Raw genomic sequence first — 15976 nt, forward strand, 5'->3', positions numbered from 1 at the left:
GCCGCGCGGGCGGCGGCCGGAACCCGGGCCCAGGCCGCGTGCGCGGGCGGGGGAGGGGAGCGGGGGAGGGGCGGCCGGGCCGGGCCGGGGCGGGCGGCCCGGGCGGCGGCGGCGGAAGGATACTTGTTGTACGGTCCTCTGGATGGTGGTGTCCGGAGACTGGGACTCCTTGAGCAGCTGCAGGATCTGCTGGAGCCCCTGCTCGTCGGGTTTCCACTCGTACTCCATCTTGGTTTGCTGCAGAGAAAGCAACAGGAAGACGCGCCGCGTTACTCGGCGCAGGCCGCCGCGCCGCCGCCCCGCCCTGCCCCGCCGCCGACCTGCCTGCGAGCCCGAGGCGCGGGTCGAGGCCGGACGGTCCGAGCGGCCGCCGTCTGCTGCTGCGCCCAGCCCGGACCGAGCGACTGAGTCACCGCGAATTTGCAATCTGGCCCGGGGCCGCGCCGGGAGCCCCCTGGGTCCTAGTGCCGCGCAGATCGCTCCACCCACCCCACCTCCGCGCCGGCGGAGCCGACCCGCTTAAGGAGGGCTCGTCAAAGCTCGGGCCTTACCACCCCCCGCGAAACACTGCGGAGACCTCATTGCGGCTATTCGTCGTTTTCAGTTAGCGTGGGGAATTACGAAGAATGACTGAAATAGGGAAAAGAGCCTGATAACTCTCCTGACAGCTCAACAATACTTAGAATAAAAATGTTTACATTTCAATTTGATATATAAAGCACTAAATACTAATATTTAGTCTAAAATATTAAGCATGCATTGCAATCACAATCCATACCTCGATAAACACTAAATGTTGCATTTACATTTGCAGAACTTGATTGAAAAAAATACATTCTTTCATAAACTTCAACTTTTGGACTCAAGTGAAATAAATTCTATCTGAAATAACCACATTTCACGACTAAAGGTTTGAGACTGAAGGAAAAGCAAGAAAAATAATGCAATTTTACAATTAAATAGTGTTTAACTCTATAGAAGTGCTTTCACATGCATTTTCTCCTTTGATTCTCACTCCAGCCTGGGAGGTAGTATTTGCCCCCTTGTGGCAATTATAGCAAAAAGATCTGAGCAAATCACCTCAGTTAATTAGTGAAGATTGGAAGAATATAGGTTTCTTAAGATACTACGAGTTGCATCTGCTACAATCAATTGAAACTAGTATATCAATGACAAGTTTCATTAAAAACTAAATACTTAAAGGAAAACAAAACCTAAGTATCAAGCTTGAATTATTTGTAAAAACTAAACTAAGCTTGCTAAAGAAGAAGATTCTTCTTTATGAATATGGTTGTACTACGCCAGGATGGTCTGACAGCTGAAATTAGTTCCTCACTAGTAGAGGCTAAAAAAAATTACTGCACCTCTCCAGTTAGCATTGGTTTTTTTTACCTTTTCCTCTCTCCTTCTTCACCCTTATTTTCTGATTAATATCCTGTAATCTGGATTTGCTCACCACCTTCTACAGACTTTCTAAACAACCCAACGAACCATTAATTAAAACAAATAAAAACCCAAATAACAAAAACCACAATCATCTGAACATAATGTCTATCAATAATATTGTAGTGTTTTTATTCCAGTCTTCATTCTGTGTGTTTATATGTACATTATATTGTATAATGAGATTGTCCTGTTTCTTGCCCAACTTCATATATCATTAAATATTAAAACTATTAAAAAAGTCTCCCATTGTATTGCTGTGCTATAATTTTAATAAACTTGTAACTGACATATACATAAACCTGTACAAATCATAAGCATACAATTAGATGGATTTTTACAAAATGAACATACACCTGCATAACCAACACCCATATCAATTACAGATCATTATGACTACCAAGGTTTCTCCTGTCCCATTCTGTCATCAACCCACCCCAAAGTAATCCTATCATCATAATTTCTATCAATATAGATCTCTCCGCCTTCCTCTTTTTCTTTTTACTTCAATTACTTTACTTCCAATGTTCTTTTTAAAAATTACCCAAACTATACTATTATAACAAATCAAACAACATGGTTGTACAAGGAAAATTAATTCGATCCTACCTCCAAGCTTACCTCCCTAAGAGAATCAGTTTCAACAGTTTGATATGAATCCTTCGACACCTTTCTCGATTCTGAACCAGACACATAGTTCTGATTTGTTTGTTTTTTTAGATCACACTACATACTACACTCTAACTTTACAACTTTTTAACACACCACATAGTATGGTCATCACTCCAGGCCAGCACATAGAGATTTAACTCCCTCCCTAACAGATGCACGCTGGTCTTTACAATGGAAGAACATAATCCGCTCAGCCATTTCCTGACTGGCTTCCAGGTTGCTTCTACTTCTTTGCCACTGCGAACACCACGGCAGAAAAAATTCTTGTACTAATGTCTCTACACAGTAGTGGGAACCCAGTGAGATTATTAGGCCAAAAGAATGTGTATTTAAAAATTTCTAACAGTTATATTACTTTTCAAAAACAGTTATGTAACTCATACCAACAATATGAACGTTTCCCAGATCTCCAAGAGCACACTAATTTTTGTGAATCTAATGGACAAAAACATAATTTCTCTTGATACTGGGCAGGTGTGTGTTTCCGGGGACCTTAGTTATGAGTTGGAGCGGCTACCATGCACATCCCATCTGTGGGAGTGACATCTGGACAGCCTACATAACTCTTTGGCTGCCCTTCTGAACCAGAAACTAAAGCCAGGGGCCAACAGCAGCTAAGGCATCTTCGTCATATCCATCCTAAAAATGGCTGCCCCATAATACTATTACCATGCTTCCTTCTTGATCGCTGCATTCAAATAAATACAATTATTTTTCTTTCAAACAGTCTTAAGAACATTTAATTTGATGGGATATGGAGAACTGAGATAAATGGCTCCCTCACACCTTACTCAAGTTATCTGGAACAAAAAGCTCTCAAAAATATTGATTGGTAACTAGCTGGTAAGAGATCTTAGGCCACGTTGAACTTCCATACCACAATTTTGTTACTGTGGTAAAATACACACAACATAAAACTTAGCATTTTAACCGTTCAAAGTGTACAGTTCGGCGGCATTAAGTACATTCTCATTGTTGTGCAACCATCACCACCTCTATCTCCAGAACTCACCACATTTTAATAGCCGTTAAAATTAGGAAAAATACTATCCCAGGGTAGCCAGAGAGATTACATGGTTATTCAGATAATGTGTGAAGTACTTCAGGCGAACCAAGCACACCAGAATTTTATGAGGTAGAAACTGTTTACTTAAACAGTAAATTACATCTATATTAAATAGAAGATCAAGATTAATATTGGGTTTTCTTAAAACAATTACTATTCTTTTTGCATGCTGAAGACTCAGATCTAAATGTTTCAAAAAAGGGAAGTAGTACTCAAAGTTTTTCTCTTTTAGAATACACAAATCATGCTGACTGGTCCATGGCATTCACCACTTCAATACGCCGAGACAGCTGTTTGAACTGTTGAGATAGAGATGGCACCAGAATAAAAAGTAGTACGCAAGAGGTAAGTTACTGTAAGATACCATTTTGGGCTTTCAGAAGACTAAAACTTACCAAGAGCGCCAAACTATGAAGAACTTAAATTTCCATCACCAATATGAATTCACTACGGTGGAGGATGATGTGAGGCAAAGAAGCCAGACTGGTTGGAAAAGAGTGAAAATATTTAGTTTCTTCCCTGCAGGAAGGGCTGTAAATTTAGCTTAAAAAGCAGACAGGAGATCTGCACTCAAGTAACCCAAGTTTATATCCTAGTTCTTCCACTCAGCAGCTGTGAAAACTCGGGCAAGTTAATCACTCTCTCTGAGCCTCGGCTTCCCAACTGTAAGATGAGAATATACGAACTCTGTAACAGAATTATAGGTTCCTGCCTGGTATACATATGATTTGAAATACAGTCGTTTTAATTGTTCCATCAGTGGTTTTCTACAGCCTACAAGACAAAATCTCACTTCCTTCCACGGACAAGGCTCTGGTCCATCACCTCCAGGGACAGCTTTCTTTCCTAAGATTCAACCCCCCACTTCATGCCCAGCAGTACCAAGTGCACCTCCGCTGCCGCTGAGCCTCTGAGCAGGGATTTCCTGTCTAGAAGGCCCTCTGCAGACCTGACCATGTGGCAAACTCCTTCTCACTCTTCAGAGCTATGCTCATCTACTCAGTTCCAAATATTCACTGAGAGTCTTCCTTGGCACTACGAATGATATTGATGTTGGATACTATTTGTCTTCTGTGACATTATTCCAGGACCTCCCCACAAGACTTAGGTGTTTCTTTCATTCCAGATCTATAGTTGACAGCAATTTCCGTTCTAGAAACTGTCATACTGTATTGTAACTATTTCCAGGCCTGTCTTAACGATAGACCACATGTTCCTGGAGAGCAGGGTCTTTCTGCCCTCTTTGCCTGGCAGAGTCTGATTCAATAAATATTTGTTGAATAAATACTACTGTTGCTGCCATTAACTTAACTGAATGAATATCAAGTTGAGCAACTACCACGTGCTCAGTGAGCAGGGAAGATTCAAAGGTAAGTAAAACTCCGCTCCTGCCCCTACTAAGTCCTCACCTGGTGAGAGAGGCAGACGTGCTGTCTACGAACGCAGTACGAATGACGTGCAATGGGAACAGAGAAGAAAGCGAACAGGAAAGGGAGAAGAGTGTTCCCCTCAGCTGATTCAGAGCTTTTCTTTTCCTCTAATCTCAGTTAAATTCAAACAAATATTTACACGTATCCACCCATATGGTGAATGACTACGAATGTGATAATGTGATAAATGCTGCCATCAGTGACACGACTTCCCCAAATGGTGAACAACTCTTGGTAGAGTTCCAGACAAAACCAGGTACAATCTTCCTTCAATAATACAGTTTTATTCCTGGAAAACTTAACATTTAATTAAAGTCCTACAAAAAATTCCATGTGTATATGTAAAACTGAGTCAGGCTCTAGGCTTTGACAGCTATAAACTGATTTCTTTCACCTATGTGACCATCCGGTGGGACATTCAAAAGTCATTCAGGACTTCAGATAATTCTTAGTGGTGAACATCTAGCACTCCTCAGCCCCACTCACTAAATGGAAGAGCACTTGCCAATTATTACGACACCTCCAGGGAGCAGGACTGTCTCCACGGAGACAGACCGTGGTAGGAAAGCACAGAGGCTGTAGGGACACTATGCTGACCCACTTAGGAGGTCAGAAAACGCATTCCTTGAGTAGTGACTTTTAAACTGAGATCTAATAGGAATTTCCAAAAAATGGAAGTGAGAGGAAGGCAGGGGTTAGAGGACCTCTGAGACCATGGCAGGATGTCTGGAGTCTGACCTAAGGCTGATTGAACGCTTGTGAAGGAGGCTATACATAAACTGATAAAAGATATGATCAAATAAAAATACGGAAAAGTTACTCCTCCTAGGAAGGAGAAATGGGGAAAGAGAAGTTCACCTTCTCCTGTTCAGTTTTTTATGTTAATTTTCACAATAAGCATAATATTTTTATAATAAAAATGTTTTAAAAGCCCCCAGGCCACACTGTGGGAAATCACCGGGGGGCGGGGCAGGAAGAGCCACAGCAGGCCTAAGTGTCCAGTGAGCGCTTACAGCGGCATTCCAGTTTGTTAGGGGGAGGCTGTCAGGGTTCACGGAAAGCCAAAACACTACCAAAATTTCTAGTACTTAAATATTAAAGACTTGCACACACCTATTATTCTATCAATAATATTGATAGCTAATATATTTTGAGTACTAGGCCATGTCCTAAGCACTTAGATGTGTTAACTGATTCATTCCTCATAACTCTGTCATGTGTTAACTACATTTTACAGATAAGTGAATTGAGGCACAGAGAAGTTAAGCTACTTGCCCAGTTACTCAGACAGTAAATGACAGAGCCATGCTTCAAACCCAGCTAATCTGGCTCCAGAGCACAGTCTCTAGGCCCCTGATATACTGACTTTCTAACATAAACATCAATTTCTGTTTACTGGGAAACTAATCATAAATAAAACCATTTGTAAACTAAAGAAATAACATGTATTTGATACCTTTATAATGAGATAAGTAAAAATCATATTTCCTTACTGTAAAAATTGTAACAGATCTATAAAAGCAGTATGTAAACAGTGTAACAATATAATGAAAATAAGATATTTCAATAGCATTGAGGAAATAAGTTCAAAACATTCTAAGTCTAATCTTCATGACATTCCTTTCTTGTAAGTAGGTGGCAAGTATTATCTTCATTTGACAAGAAGATAAATCAAAATACAGCTTAAGCAATTTGCTGAATCATTTGCTGAATGTGAATCAGATCTGTAGACTTACAAACTAAATGTCTCTTATACTGGTTTTTTACAAAAAGATGCTATGATGAACAAGGAAGATAAAAAACTAGAGCTATCCAAAGGGCTAAAAAGGAGCACGTTATTTTTTAAAAAGATATTTAATAAAACTTTTATGAGAAATTGAACCAAAGTTCAGGTTTGAAGGGAAAGTCTAAAGGCAACTGATTATGATTAACTTCTAAAAAATGAGGTTTTTTTAAAGTCAAAGAATCAAAACATGGACAGACTTGTTAAATTATAGCTATCAGTGGAACTAGAAAGTCCTTTAAGAGATTCTATAAAGTAATCAGAGGTCAAGGATCAAGAAAGAAGACAGGAAAAAGCAAAACCACCTGTTGAGCCCAACCTACTTGAGGAGACGAGCTCAACTAGATGGGAGGGCAGAGACCACGGCACGTGGAGCCGTGATATTATACTGTGCTGGTACACAGCAGGCTTTAAATCACCCTGGACTCACTAACGAGAGTGGGCACTCTAGTTCACCACCTGGAAGAGTTATGCTAAGAGGTTAAAATTACAGTCCTCTGGCATTACAACTTATTGTCATCTAAGAGCTGAAAGATTAACAGGAAGAAAAAGAAAATGGAAAAGACAGTACTAAGGAAAATTTAGACAAATGTATTCTTAGAGTGCCCTTTCAAGAAGCCCTTTGAAGATGACCAGCTATGTGACTCAAATGCTAAAGTTTACAAACATCAAAAAAAAAAAAAAAGGCTAGTATCAAAGTGAGTAGGTGATGAGAAGGGAGAAGGAAAACTCAACCCAATCTCCAACCAGGCATTTCCTGTATACTCCAGCTCATTTAATAGTCACAACAGCACTAGAAGGTAGACATTAACTCCACGTTCTGGTAACTGAGTCCAGCAGGTTGCCTGGCCACGTGTAGCAGATTAGGTTTTCAAAACCAAATCTGTGCGATTCCAGTCTGGACTGTGCCTTGTAGTAGTAACAGCAAGCCCGTCATCCTTATGGAGCACTTCTATGTGCCAGTTATCAAGCTAAGTGCTTTAATTCCATGAGTAGGTACTATTATTATCCCATTTCACAGAAGAGGAACAGGCTTAAGACAAGTCCAGCAATGTGTCCAAGGTCAGAGAGAGAGTAACAAAGGCAGGACTCAAGCCCAGATGCACCTGACTCCAGACCCTGTGCAATGAACTATGCTGCCATCTTATTTTCATTCTGCCACCTCCATGAACACGTGACTAACCCTTAAGAGAGCTCTGGGTAGACTTCTTGTGTATACTTCTCTTTTCCTTCCTATTCCATGCATCACCAAGAATTCAACAGCTCTCTTGATGAGTGTCTACTTTGTTCAGTTCAGGTGCGATAACTGTGCTTTGCTTTTCAGAGTTTAAACTTTTCCCTTTTTTTTGGTGAGGAAGATTGTTGCTGAGCTAACATCTGTGCCAATCTTCCTCTATCTTGTATGTGGGACACCACCACAGCATGGCTTGATGAGAGGTGTGTAGGTCCACACCCAGGATCCAAACCTGCAAACCCCGGGCCGCTGAAGCGGAGCACATGAACTTAACGACTACGCCACCGGGTTGGCACCATAAACTTTTCATTTTCAGTCAAAGTAAAAGATTGAGGGGGTAATACTTCCCATATATTTAACTTTTGGTTACATCATTTTCATCATCAAAACACCAATTTTCTGTTGATTTCTACAACAGATTTAACTATCACAACTGGTTTCACTCTCCATGTATGTTAAGCTACTTAAACCACTAGTTCTCAACTCTGCACATTATACTCATTGGGAACTTTAAAAAAATATGATGCCTGTTCCCTGTACCCCCACTGACTCCACACAGGCACCTGGGCATGGGCAGCTTCAAACAACTCCCAGGGGTTTCTAATATACTGCCAATCGAGAATCATTATATTAATCCAATAAATCTGCTCCCAGCAATTTTCATTCCCTTCTTACTCTAATGAGCAGTAGTGTTCTAATTTAACTAGAAATGAGAGAAAATAGGAGAAAGAGAAATAGAATATGGACCATACTGACTAATATGGAAACATTACTAACCACTAGAAAAATGTCTTTGATGAAAACTAAAACACAAGAACATACTGTTTAAAGTCACACATTTGCCTGTGTCCGGCTAGCTCAGTTGGTAGAGCATGAGACTCTTAAAGTCACATCATAATTTGCACTACTTGGTAAGGACTGCACGTGTTAGAAGCTATTAAGTGCAATGTTCATTTACTTTGTAGTTTACCAGTGACAGAGGATGGGTAAGGAGTTGCACTTAAGTTCCTAGAAATGGAAATTTGGGAAAAGTCAAGATGGGGGGAACAAACTAAGTTGTCATGTAAATTAAGTATGTTAACTAAACTATAAGTAAAATATACTAGACAATTATGCCCCTTGATTGGCCAAATATGATTTAAATTCATAAATCAACTTATCTTGCCAATGATAACCACATCCTTCTTCAAATGGCAATATTAAGTCATTCATAAAACTGAAAGTAAACCCTTCTAAATAATAAGCCCACACGTGAAAATACGAACATACACAATAAACACATCAGGCCTCCAACTCTCCTAGCCTTGTAAATTCAATAATGGGCTTTACTAGGGGTCTTCCCATCACTACATTCAATTGACCATTGCCAGTGAAAATGTCAACCTTACTCCAGCAGTCTTCGTTTCTCTGATATCAACTAGAAAAAAATGTTCTTTCCAAGTCTTCTCTAAGTATGATAACATAATTGTAAATTCGAGGTCAGAATGTTGACTGATCACTGCCAAGTGGTTTCAGGTAAATACAATGCTTAATAATTTTCAAAGTACTTCCATATGCTATCTCATTTAATTTTCAAAACTATACTGTGCGTTGAAGAAACAGCTTCAGTGATGTTCAGTAGTTTGCCAAAAGTCACTCAGCTAGTAAACATTAAAGAGTTAGTTTCGGCGGTCGAAAACTTCCCAAACTGGAGGGGAGGAATGAACAATCAGATTCATGAGGCCAAAGGACCCTAAGTAGGCTGAAATCAAAAAGAGCTACAAGACATTATAATTAAATTGTCAAAAGTCAAAGACAGAGAGAATTTTTAAAGCAGCAAGAGAAAAGCGACTTGTCACAAACAAGGGAGCCCCCATAAGACTGTGAGCAGATTTCTCTACAAAAACTTTGCAGGCCAGGAGAAAGCAGAATGATATATTCAAAATATTGAAAGAAAAAACTGTCAACCAAGAATGCTATACCCAGCAAAGCTGTCCTTCAGAAATGAAGGAGAGAGAAAGACATTTCTGAACAAACAGAAGCTGAGGGATTTCATCATCACTAGACCTGCCTTACAAGAAATGATAAAGGGCATTCCTCAAGCTGAAATAAAAGAATGCTAATTAACATTGCAAAAACATATAAATGCGTAAAACTCACTGGCAACAGTAAATATATAGTAAGACACTGATTCTCCAATATTGTAATGCTGCTGTGTAACTCACTTATAACTCGAGTTTAAAAACAAATGTATTAAAAATAACCACAGCTACAATACTTTGTTATTGGATAAACAATATAAAAAGATGTAAATTATATATGGATAACCTAAAATGTGATGGAGGGAGAAGTATAAAGCTTCTGTATGTTATTGAAGTTATCAGCCTAAAATAGGATGTTATAAATATTTTATGTAAGCCTCATCATGGTAAGCACAAAGGAAAAATCCATAGTAAATACATAAAGGTTATGATAACGGAGTCAAAGCAAACCACTACAAAAAGTCACCAAATCACAAAAGAAGACAGCAAGACAGGAAGAAAGGAACAAAGAAGCTACAAAACAGTCAGAAACTATCAAAACGGCAACAGTACATCCTTACCTATCAATAACTAGTTTAAATGTAAACGGATTAAATTCTCCCATCAAAAAACAGAGAATGGCTGAATGGATATAAAAATAAGATCCAACGATAAGCTGTCTATAAGAGACTCACTTTATCTTTAAGGAAACACACAGATTGAGAGTGAAGGGGTGGAAAAAAATATTTCAAGCAAATGGCAATCAAAAGGAAGCAAGGGTAGCTATCCTTATGTCAGACCAAATAGACTTTAAGCTAAAAATGGTCTAAAGAGACAACAAAGTTCACTATATAATGATAAAGGGGTCAATCCATCAAAAAGATGTAGCATTTTAAGTATTTATGCACCCAACACTGGAACACCTAAATATATAAAACAAATATTAACAGAACTAAAAGGAGAAATAAAACAATACAATAATACTTGGGGATTTTAATACCCCACTCTCAACAATGGATATAGATCATCCAGATAGAGAATCCATATGCAAACAGTGGACTTGAACAACACTATAGAGCAAATGGATCTAACACACAGGTACAGAACATTCCAACCGACAGCAGCAGAATAAACATTCTTCTCAAGTGCACATGGAACATTTTCTAGGATAGATCATATGCTGGCAACAAAATAAGTCTCAACAAATTCAAGATAAGAAACTATACCAAGTATCTTTTCTGATCACAGTGGTATGAAACTGGAAACCAGTAACAAGACGAAAGCTGGAAAAGTCACAAATACATGGAAATTAACACACAGAAATAACAAAGATTAGAGCAGAAATAAATGAAATAGGGAATAGGAAAACAATAGAAAAGATCAATAAAACCAAGAGTTGGTTCTTTGAAAAGATAAACAAAATTGGCAAACCTTTAGCTAGACTAATCAAGAAAAAAAGAGAAGACCCAAATAAAATTATAAATAAAAGAGACATTGTAATTGATACCACAGAAACACAAAGCATCATAAGAGACTATTATGAGCAATTATACACCAACAGATTGGACAACCTAGAAGAAATGGAAATCCCTAAAAACAGAGAAGCTACCAAAATTGAATCATGAAGAAAAAGAAAATCTGAACAGATCAATAACAAGTAAGGAGAAAGAATCAGATTGAATGCCAACAAAGAAAAGCTCAGGACCACGTGGTTTCACTGGTGAATACTACCCAACATTTAAAGAAGAATTAACATCAGTTCTTCTCAAACTCTTTCAAGTAACTGAAGAGGAGGGAACACTCCCAAACTCATTTTACAAGGCCAGCATTTCCCTGATACCAAAGCCAAATAAAGACACTAGAAGAAAACTACAGGCCAATATCCCTGACGAATATAGATGCAAAAATTCTCAACAAATTACTAGCAAACTGAATTCAATAGCACATTAAAACAATCAGACACCATGATCAAACGCAATTAACCCCTGGGATGTAAGGATGATTCAGCACACACAAATCAATCAATGTGATATATCACATTAATAGAATGAAAGACAAAAATCATATGACCATCTCAATAGATGCAGAAAAAGGATTGACAAAATTCAATACCCATTCATGGCAAAAACTCTCAACAAATTTAGTATAGAAGGAATATACCTCAACATAATAAAGGCTATATATGACGAGCCCACCAGCAGAATCATACTCAATGATGAAAAGTTGAACGCTTTTCCTCTAAGATCAGGAAAAGAGAACAAGAGTGCCCATTCTCACCACTCCTATTCGACACAGTACTGGAAGTCCTCACAGAGCAATCAGCTAAGAAAAAAGAAATAAAAGGCATCCAAAGCAGAAAGGAAGAAGTAAAACTGTCTCTGTTTGCAGATAATAGAATGTTATATATAGAAAATTCTTAAGAGTCCAAAAAACACAAGCAATGAATTAAGTTGCAGGATACCAAATCAACATACAAGAATCAGCTGCATTTTTATATACTAACAATGATTAATTTGAAAAAGAAATAAAGGAAACAATCCCATTTATAATAGCATCAAGAAGAATAAAATACTTAGGAATAAGTTGAACCAAGGAGATGAAAGATCTGTACACTGAAAACTGTAAGACATTGATGAAAGAAATTGAAGAAAACAAATGGAAAGATATCCCATGTTCCTGTGTTTGAAGAATATCATTAAAATGTCCATACTACCCAAAGCCATACTGAGATAACACAATCCGTATCAAGATTCCGATGGTATTTTTTACAGAAATAGAAAAACACAATCCAAAAATTCGTATGGAACCACAGAAGATCCAGAATAGCCAAAGCAATACTGCAAAAGAAAAACAAAGCTAGAAGTGTCACATTTCCTGATTTCAAACTATATTACAGAGCTATAGCAATCAAAACTGTATGGTACTGGCATAAAAACAAACACAGAGACCAATGGGACAATTGAGAGCCCAGAAATAAACCCATGCATGCTCAGTCAAGTAATATTTGACACGGAAGCTAAGTCTACTTAATGCAGAAAAGACAGTGGTGCTAAACACTGGATATTCACAGGTAAAAGAATGAAACTGGACCTGTATCTTATGCCATTCAAAAATTAGCTCAAAATGGATTAAAGACTTGAACGTAAGACCTGAAACGAAAAAACTCCTAAGAAGCTTGGAAAAAGTTCCTTGACATTGGCCTTGGCAATGATTTCATAGATAGGGCACCAAAAACACAAGCAATGAAAGCAAAAATAAACAAGCGGGACTACATCAAACTAAAAAGCTTTTGCAGAGCAAAGGAAACCAACAAAACGAAAAGACAACTTATGGAATGGGAAAAACATATCTGGTAAGGGGTTAATATCCAAAATATATAAGAAACTCATATAACTCAACAGCAAAAACACAAATAGTCTGATTACAAAATGGGCAAAGGACCTAAAAAGACACTTTTCCAAAGAAGATATTCAAATGGCCATCAAGTACCTGAAAAGGTGGTCAACATCACTAATCATCAGGGAAATGCAAACCGAAACCACAATGAGATATCACCTCAAACCTGTCAGAATGACTATTACCAAAAAGAAGAGAGTTAAGAAGTCCTGGCGAGGATGTGGAGAAAGGGAACCCTTGTGCATCGTTGGTGGGAATGCAAACCTGTATAGCCACTATGGAAAACAGTATGGAGGTTCCTCAAAAAATTAAAAATAGAACTACTATATGATCCAGTAATTCCACTTCTGGGTATATATTACAAGGCAATAAAATCACTATCTTGAAGAGATATCTGCACCCCCATCCACGTTCACTGCAGCATTATTACAGTAGCCAAGACATGGAAACAGTCCACGTGTCCACTGATGGATGCATGAGTGAAAAAAATGTACACACACACAGGAATACTGTTTAGCCATAAAAAGAAGGAAATCCTGACATTTGTGACAACATGGATGAACCTTGAGGGAATTATGCTAAGTGAAATAAGTCAAGAAAGACAAACATTGTATGATGTCACTTATATGAGGAAGGAAAAAACCTCCAAACTCATAGAACCAAAACCAGACTGGCGGTGGTGGGGGGTAGAGATGGGTGAAGGTGCTCAAAGGGTACAGACATCCAGTTATAAGATGAATACATCCTGGGGATGTAATGTACACCATGGGGACTATAGTTAACAACACAGTACTGAAAGTTGCTAAGAGAATAAATCTTAAAAGTTCTCACCAAAAATTTTTTTTAAAAATTGTAACTATGTGAGGTGATGGATGTGTTAACTAACCTTACTGTGGTAATCATTTCACAATATATACATATATTGAATCATTATGTTGTATATCTTAACCTTATACAATGTTATATGTCTATTATATCCCTATGAAGCTGAAAAATTTTTTTAAATAAATTTAAAAAAAGAGTTGGGTTGGAACATATGTCCTTCTATTCCTGGTCCAAAGTTTCCTCTACTCCAAACTACTTCTTTACTTCACAGTTCATAAAATCGGTTAAGTATCATCCATTAAAAGAGTAGCTTGTCTTAAAGTAACATTGTTCTACACTGATTATTGACTTGCCGGTTTAGGTGTGAACATATATGTAAGATGGAGACAAATCTGTAATGTGCCCTAGCAAGGTTATGACAGCTCTTGGCAAAATACTGGTATTGAATGATTAAAAATACATCTGCACCAAGCAAGCTGCACTTACTATATTTAAGGTGCTGATAAAAAGGGATATGATGTAAATAGCCAAATATTTTCCTGTGTAACACGTCTGAAATTATAAAGTAAGTCAATAATAGGTATAAATCAATACTTTATAATCTACTTTACATGTTTACAAAGTGAGACATGCCTGTACAGTTGACAGGAAGCTAAGCTGATAGTTTTTTGACAAGTTACACAGCACATGGGGATACCATTGCAGATCATTTTGGTAACTACAAGTATACTGTTTCATTGCAGTTAGATTGCTCTTAAAGTTCTAACAGGGCCCTAGCAATCGCTCATTCATGTCCAAAACTATCCTTGACTGCTAAAGTGCAATGTGTTGATTCAATATTTCACATTTCCAGGTGCAAACTGAAAAAGGAATATAGCACTGTGTTCACTGGCAAGGGCTGAATTGGAAAAGGGTCAGAGAGTTTAGACAATAAAATAGAAAGATGATAAAAGCTAGTAACTGCTTACCATTTATCTAATCTTTCCTTTGTTTATTGAAATCGCATTCACATTGAAATTACAATAGAGGCAAATGTCATTCAGATTTCAGTTGTGGGAAGACAGACCCAGCATAAAAAAACTTAAAAAAAAATCAGTTTTTACAATTTTAGCTCCTGAGCTGAATACCGTTCTATGCTATTTACTGCTGGCAACCAGGATGACAGAGCAGAGGAAGCATGGCTTCGGAGTCACATATACACGGGTTCAATCCCAGTTCTTTCCATTGTCTTTTTTTAGGAAAGTCATCTAGCTTTCTGAGCTTCAGTTTCATCATCTGTGAAATGGGGTTGACGAGAAGACTAAACAAGAATGTCAAGTGCTGCAATATGAGGCACCTAATGTTCCTCCCCTTCCCACTTCAACCACTAAAATAACTATTCAATGATTATTCAAACCTAGACGCTAATGGCAGTTTGTAACATCAGACAGACTTAAGATGAAGATTACTTAAATTACTTTTGTAGGATCAAAGAATACGCAACAAAATGAGCTGTTTGACTTGTCTTTTAAATGAGGTGATATTCTAAAGAAATAGAAAAATCAAGAAAGAAATATTGGAGGAATAAGAGGAACAAAGAGCAAAATCAGAAACCAAGTGGTGAATATTAAATCAGATATGAATATAATCAGTGTGTAAAAATTTTACAAGGGTGAAAATTAAGTAGCTGATTGAGGGGAGTCCTCATAGCGTGCAAAGAGATAGAAAAAGAATATCACAAAGTAAACTCAACAGAAATAGCCCCCAACTGGAAAAAAAAATAGTAGGATATAATGTTGTATGACAGATGGTACCATACAACTAAACATTTAATACAAAAAACAACAGCACCACATATTCTATGAGTGTTGAAGTCTGTTTTTCTATTACTGTGACAAAGAAACACGAAACTCAACCAAGATTGAGACATAAAAAAATTAATATAAAAACCTAGAATGAAATGTGAGGTGGTAAGGAAATCTGACCTCATACTGGACACAAAAGATAATGCTAATCTACTAAAATACTAAGAAAGAGTAATAAGAATATACTGTTAAAACTCAATCTTGGGTTAAAAACCTGATTGTTGTCTTAGCGACATTAGGTTATCAGTCACTGACTATCATGTCCTTATAATCATCTATCCCC

The 15976-nt window shown here is 37.9% G+C and overlaps 1 protein-coding gene across 4 annotated transcripts in view; it reads right to left on the reverse strand.

Annotated features, from left to right (window-relative positions):
* TNPO1 (transportin 1) overlaps positions 1 to 15976 on the reverse strand; it is a 90023-nt gene that overhangs the window by 56976 nt on the left and 17071 nt on the right. The window contains exons 1-2 of one of the 4 annotated variants that reach the window (XM_046668654.1): positions 325 to 463; positions 124 to 237 (exon numbers count right to left, since the gene is read on the reverse strand). In XM_046668654.1, the coding sequence (XP_046524610.1) occupies positions 124 to 228 (105 nt within the window). In that variant the 5' untranslated portion in view covers positions 229 to 237; positions 325 to 463. Of the gene's footprint in view, positions 1 to 123; positions 464 to 15976 lie in introns of those variants that run through there. The other 3 variants (XM_046668657.1, XM_046668655.1, XM_046668656.1) reach the window with 3 other exon arrangements.

The sequence above is a fragment of the Equus quagga genome, chromosome 7 (assembly GCF_021613505.1).
Source record: "Equus quagga isolate Etosha38 chromosome 7, UCLA_HA_Equagga_1.0, whole genome shotgun sequence".
NCBI classification, from domain to species: domain Eukaryota; kingdom Metazoa; phylum Chordata; class Mammalia; order Perissodactyla; family Equidae; genus Equus; species Equus quagga.